The sequence below is a fragment of the Armigeres subalbatus genome, chromosome 1, assembly GCF_024139115.2.
Source record: "Armigeres subalbatus isolate Guangzhou_Male chromosome 1, GZ_Asu_2, whole genome shotgun sequence".
Taxonomy (NCBI): Eukaryota; Metazoa; Arthropoda; class Insecta; order Diptera; family Culicidae; genus Armigeres; species Armigeres subalbatus.
Window position 1 is genome coordinate 80929718 of NC_085139.1, and position 7034 is coordinate 80936751.

A 7034-nucleotide genomic window follows, 5' to 3' on the forward strand; every position below is an offset into this window, starting at 1 on the left:
TTGGTTATATTTATCAAAAATTTCACCAGAGGCAACCGAAGACGACATTGTCGATCTGACCAAGCAATGTTTGCAAGTGGATAATGTTGTAGCGAAGTCGCTAATACCAAAAAGGCGGCCATTATCGACGTTATCGTTCATTTTCTTCAAGGTTGATGTCAATCAAGAATGGAAATCAAAAGCGCTGGACCCTTCAGTTTGGCCTCCGGAAATCGAATTTAGGGAGTTTGTTGAAACTAGCTCCAGTGTCCGACATTTTTGGAAGCCGAGTCAGAGAATCGACCCTGGTGCATCGAACAGTCTAGAAGTTCCTCAACATCCATCATCAACATTAGAACAGATCCAGCAATAACAGCCATCACGAATTCGATTCAAGTCCTTCCGTTCCCTGCGATTATCTCAGACACTTCAACCTCGGTTACATCGCCCTCATCAGAACCGAATCGTCCAGCTTCTTTTCCACTGAGAGTATACTATACCAGAAAGTTCGTGATATGAGAATGAAAACGAATACTATGCTTCTGTCGTTACTCGATACCGATCTTGACATGGCTCCATTGTGACATCGCTTCCTTTGAATTGGCCAGTAATTATGCTATTTGTCGATACGATCGTAATGTTCTGTCTATCAACGCGTCAACTGATCAGGAGGTTGGTAACATGTAAATACGGGTACTCCTGCCAGTTCGTTGATCTAACGCAGCAGTAGGGTTGCCAATGACCAGAGATTAGCCAGCATAGGACTGCATATCTGTATAATAAAGATGCAAAAAAAAGCAGCAGATTGTGTGATTTCTTGTGTTCTCCACCCGTCAGCGATTCTGTTGGAACTGACTGGAACTGAAGCGGTGCTTTCAACCAAACTCCACCTCTCATGTGGCCTTTTCGACATCGAAATTAGGCTTTGGATGTGCAGAATACGTAACACAGCAGCAGACACCATCTCCAGTATTTTTAGATTTTCTGTAACGATCGCGGAGAAGACTAGTTTGCCGTGGTTTGTTTTGGTCATCTAATTCTTAATCTGCAGTAGTTCAAATCCTAGGTTTAGATAGATAGCGTGATGATCGCAGCGATAATCATTTCGTATTAATATGTGGATGGTAACAATAGTTACTCCTTCCAGCTTATATTAGTCTAAAGCAGTAGTAGCTCAAAGCCAGGCTAATTTAATCACGATTTCTGAGATCATTTGTTAACTACTTTTTTCACTTTACTTTAAAAAAAATATCATTTAGAATTATGATATTTGAGGCTTTCAGTCTTCTTATGCTCAAAAACGGCTTGTACGTTTTTATCCGACGTTTTGGTTACATATATTGTACCTTTATCAAGGAGCTAACTAAGTTCCGTTTTATTGTTACAGTTTTTCTTAGCATGGAACGTTTTTGCCACAACTTTATGTACAATTGCCCCCTCAATTGCACTGTAATTCCTGGCATCCGAATAAATTCAAATTCCACAGCCCCTACCGAAAATCGATTTTTAAGTTTTATTTCTAATGGCTGAGCTTTTTTTCACAGTGATTAAAAATCAGTTCTGATTTTGGATTGAGGGATGTAATGAAAAGGAAAAAATAACTTCAAATCAAAGAAGAAGCTAGCCGGATTAAAAAATAACCCCTTCCAAATCCGCATTGTACAACATAACTTCATTAATCACCAATCATTGGGGCTGCCTGCGGGAGATATCCATTTTCTGGCGTCAATCACAGCGTACCGTGCTACAGTTCCACTTTTGATTCCGGCACAAATAATCCTTCATCAGCAGCAAGAGCACTCGGATTCTGACAATCGGACCTGGCAGTGTGGGGTGGAGACGTTCACCAAACGCCACAAAGAAGTTGGCTTTAATATTGTGAATAGCAAATGAGGTCGGGTGAGATGTCGCCGTCAGAAATTTTCATTCGTCACTTAGGCACTTATTTGTGTCACCGGTCATTTGCAATTGTAATGTCCCAGTTTGAATGAAAAGTTGAAACGATATTGCTCACTCGTTGAGCGATGTGTCCATGTATAGACGTGTATGTTCTTCATCGTGCTGCATGGAGATGGAGTAGATTTCGACATCGAACTTCGTATCAAATTCTCCAACTGGCTCAAACGCTTAAAAGACAAGACTTCTGTTTGGCGGGGGTCAAAAGATAATATAATCTATTCTATAGTCTGTTCGTAGATTCGGATGCTCGTTTCGAAACCGAAGAAAGGGGTGTGATTAGCATATGTTTTATGTATTCAGGTTCACGTGACATCTGTACATGACAATATTCAATAGCTAGTATCGGAAATCAGATTTGGGTAAATTGATCCTACAATACCCGGTATGTTATCAAAGATCAGGAGTGTATCGTTATACGATTTTATTTTCTTCATTCCGTGCATGTATATGCTAATGCTCCCAGATCGTTTCTGAAGAAACGTATAAGCTGTTGAAATGCGTTTATTTTACACTCAAATCGATTCTGTAGAAGCGCAAAAAAAAAATCCGTAAGTGTATTAGCTAATGCGAAGTTAGGATAAAGAGTTTTGACGCCGAAATCACAGAGAAACAGACGTCCCATCTGTTCACAGGCTCACCATATTAACGATGAATGAAATTTTCCGTAGGTGGTCGATTAGGCAACTCAATCGAATACAGGATTCGATGCAATGTTATGCTAGCAATTCATAGATGATGTTCCAATACACGTACAAACGCATATACAGCAAATACTAGCGTGGAGGACCGAAATCCGTACAGCACCGAAATTCGTCCACCTCATAAGATATCAATCAGGGGGTGAAAGGTAATTAATTCAGAAATATTTTATCTTATTCTTTTCATATACTGGACAGTAACCAGGCCATTGAAATCGAAAGTAGGCTTTGAAACTAAAATAACAAAAATCAAAAACAAATCCCCACTCGTCAAACGCGGAGTTTCACCGCCATTTATTTGCGGGTAGGACATAATATAGCACCAAAAGTAACTGTTTTAATTGCTAATTGCGAATCATAACATAAGATAAGCGGAATACAAATCGATAGGATCACTTCTCAAGGTGCGTATTGAACTATTTACAGTGGTAGTTTAGTCAATCAGTCCACTTCAACTTACCTAACTACGATGATTCAAATGGACGATTCAACTCAGCCATGATTTTATAGGTGATGAGTTGGGTGCGTTTCAACTCACGTGCGATTTGAATCGTTTGTGAGTTTTGAGATTTTGAGTTTTTCCCAACACTGGCGAGAACCAGCGATTTCTCCATACTAAGAAAACGATTTTACTTTAAATATAGTGGCCACATCTCTTAATAACAACACCTTTGCCGACGTCCTATTGAAGAAACATTCAATGAACTACCCCTAACTCGATGTTCTGTAATTCGATATTTTCTCTTACTCGATGAAATTCAAAGTCCCTTGAATCTAGCATACTGCGTTCCCTCCTTAAGTCGATATCTCCCATACTCGATATTCTTTAAGTCGAAGTAGTTTTCCAATGCATTTTCATCTCGCTAACTCGATGTTGTCAGAAACGGTTCACATCTGTTCACATGCACGATGTACACGGTCTCGGGTCATTTGGTCGAATGCCGTTTGACCGAATAGTTAAAAATAAAAATTTTGACGTTGGCTTTCTCAGTCTAATTTAATTAAGACGGCTAGTTTGGCATAGCCTGACGTTTCGGTCCCGTGTATTGGACCTTTTTCAAGGGATAACTAGAAACATTTAACATTTTATAACATGGAAACATTAACATGAACATTTGTTTAAACATACGCTGTCGGCCGACTCTCGTTACATACGGAATGAATGTCTTAACTGGGTAGTTGGAGCTTCTTGTAGTTGCCTAATATTACATTTTTAAAATTGACGATCATCAGAACATTACTTAGCATTATACAAACATGTGAAGAAACTTACATTACACATTTGATATTAAAAATTAATTAAAAGACAATATTCACTGCACATAGACACAACGCATACACAACTTGACGGTACTAAACGGTAGGTTTAAAAATTGAAGACAGATGGAGTTATATCCATCATGGCGATTGTTGGGTTTGGCCGATGGTATCAGTGATAGTATTACGGGTAGTATGGCGGGATTGTTTTCTACACATAAGTGTTGTCTTCACTGTGTGTAGAATACCAGCGTATGTGGTGTTGAGATTGTCAACGTCTGTACGATAATTTACCGTATGTGGCGTGTTTTGGATGTGGCACATCTCTAACACTGGCAAGGCAGTTGGTCGTAATGTGCGATCAACTGTTTTGGTGGCTTCTAGATCAAACGTGTGTTCTGTGTCTATCATGTGTTGTACAAGGGCTGTGTTTGCTTGTATTACATCAAGATTGAGTGTGTTCGTTTGTGTCTCTATTAGTTTGTTTACATTTGACCTATGCCCACTCAGCCTCTTTTTTAATTGATTCGTGGTCATGCCTATATACACATTATCGCAATCTATGCATGGTATGCTGTATATTACGTTATGCTGGTCTAACGGCGAAACCGGGTCTTTTACCGGCTTTAAGAGTGTTTTGATGTTCTGTGTTGTTCTCGTTGCTATTTTTATGAGTGGAAAATCTCTTCTAAGGATGGCTATAATCGATGGTGTTAGAATTTGGATATTGGGTATTGATCTGTATGTTAATGTTGAGGTGCATTCTGTGCTGGAGATTCACGGATCGGGTGGATCGGCGGTGTTGTTGTTTGGATTGTCGATGACGGTGCTGTGGCTGGTGGTGGTACTTGCAGTGGTGGCGGTTGGTCTTGAGGTTCAGTTGGTGTTGGCGCTGGCAGTGGTGGTGATGATGTTGGCAGTGGGTGGTGACCATGATGTTGTTGTCCTGTGATGAGTTCTGTTTTGATTCTGTTCATCAGTCTGTTGATTAGTGCGGATGGGTAGTCGTTGCGTCGTAGGTTTTGGAAAATCACATGCTTCTGTTGTTCTATAGGTGTATCGGTTGTTAGTTGCATTACTCGTTTGATGAAATTGGAAGCAACATTCAATTTCATGTTGGTCGGATGGAAGGAGTTGTAGTTGAGCAAGCGTCCAGATGATATTGGTTTCGAATACCAAACAGTTCGGAGGGTGTGATCTTCTTTGCGGATGATTAGTGTGTCGAGGAACGGAAGTTTTCCGTCTTTTTCGATTTCCATCGTGAACTGTAGGTGTTGGTTGAATTGGTTGAAGAATGTTCTACTAGTGGTTTTGGTAGAACGAGGAATAAATCGTCTACGTATTTCTTCAACACCGGAATTGTGAAGTTCAGTTTTGTGATCACCGTATCTAGCAGGTCCTCCATAACGTAGTCGGCTAGAATAGGTGACAGTGGACTTCCCATGGCAGTCCCAAAAGTCTGTTGATAGTACTTGTCTCTAAACATGAAGTAGCTGTTATTTAGACATAGTTCAACCATTTCCAAAAACAGATCTAGGTTTATATCTGTTCCCTTTTTGATGTCTGTCCATCGGAAGATTATGTTGCGTATCACAAGCTCCTTCGGTATGTTAGTGAATAAAGACACTACATCGAAGGAAACTAGGACATGCTCGGGTGGGATAGTGATTGTGGTGATTTCCTCTACGAAGTTAAAGCTGTCCTTGATATTGTGTTGACTCGTAAAGGTGGTTTGGAGTATGTTGGCGATGAATTTCGATAGTTGGTATGTCGGAGCCGTGATGTTCGGTACAACGGGACGTAGGGGAGATTTGGTTTGTGGGCTTGGTATTCGAAACCAATATCATCTGGACGCTTGCTCAACTACAACTCCTTCCATCCGACCAACATGAAATTGAATGTTGCTTCCAATTTCATCAAACGAGTAATGCAACTAACAACCGATACACCTATAGAACAACAGAAGCATGTGATTTTCCAAAACCTACGACGCAACGACTACCCATCCGCACTAATCAACAGACTGATGAACAGAATCAAAACAGAACTCATCACAGGACAACAACATCATGGTCACCACCCACTGCCAACATCATCACCACCACTGCCAGCGCCAACACCAACTGAACCTCAAGACCAACCGCCACCACTGCAAGTACCACCACCAGCCACAGCACCGTCATCGACAATCCAAACAACAACACCGCCGATCCACCCGATCCGTGAATCTCCAGCACAGAATGCACCCTCAACATTAACATACAGATCAATACCCAATATCCAAATTCTAACACCATCGATTATAGCCATCCTTAGAAGAGATTTTCCACTCATAAAAATAGCAACGAGAACAACACAGAACATCAAAACACTCTTAAAGCCGGTAAAAGACCCGGTTTCGCCGTTAGACCAGCATAACGTAATATACAGCATACCATGCATAGATTGCGATAATGTGTATATAGGCATGACCACGAATCAATTAAAAAAGAGGCTGAGTGGGCATAGGTCAAATGTAAACAAACTAATAGAGACACAAACGAACACACTCAATCTTGATGTAATACAAGCAAACACAGCCCTTGTACAACACATGATAGACACAGAACACACGTTTGATCTAGAAGGTACCAAAACAGTTGATCGCACATTACGACCAACCGCCTTGCCAGTGTTAGAGATGTGCCACATCCAAAACACGCCACATACGGTAAATTATCGTACAGACGTTGACAATCTCAACACCACATACGCTTGTACTATACACACAGTGAAGACAACACTTATGTGTAGAAAACAATCCCGCCATACTACCCGTAATACTATCACTGATACCATCGGCCAAACCCAACAATCGCCATGATGGATATAACTCCATCTGTCTTCAATTTTAAACCTACCGTTTAGTACCGTCAAGTTGTGTATGCGTTGTGTCTATGTGCAGTGAATATTGTCTTTTAATTAATTTTTAATATCAAATGTGTAATGTAAGTTTCTTCACATGTTTGTATAATGCTAAGTAATGTTCTGATGATCGTCAATTTTAAAAATGTAATATTAGGCAACTACAAGAAGCTCCAACTACCCAGTTAAGACATTCATTCCGTATGTAACGAGAGTCGGCCGACAGCGTATGTTTAA

The 7034-nt window shown here is 40.4% G+C and overlaps 2 protein-coding genes across 2 annotated transcripts; one reads left to right on the forward strand and one right to left on the reverse strand.

Annotated features, from left to right (window-relative positions):
* Positions 1–4639: 4639 nt before the first annotated feature.
* Positions 4640–5412, reverse strand: LOC134206299 (uncharacterized). Its single transcript, XM_062682002.1, has 2 exons — positions 5233–5412; positions 4640–5158 (listed from the first exon to the last, which is right to left on the reverse strand). The coding sequence occupies exons 1-2, from the start codon at positions 5410–5412 to the stop codon at positions 4640–4642; spliced, it is 699 nt and encodes a 232-aa protein (XP_062537986.1).
* Positions 5413–5759: 347 nt separating this feature from the next.
* LOC134206300 (uncharacterized) lies at positions 5760–6756 on the forward strand. Its single transcript, XM_062682003.1, has one exon. It carries the CDS (start codon positions 5782–5784, stop codon positions 6754–6756), a length of 975 nt encoding a protein of 324 aa, XP_062537987.1. The 5' UTR covers positions 5760–5781.
* Positions 6757–7034: the final 278 nt, after the last annotated feature.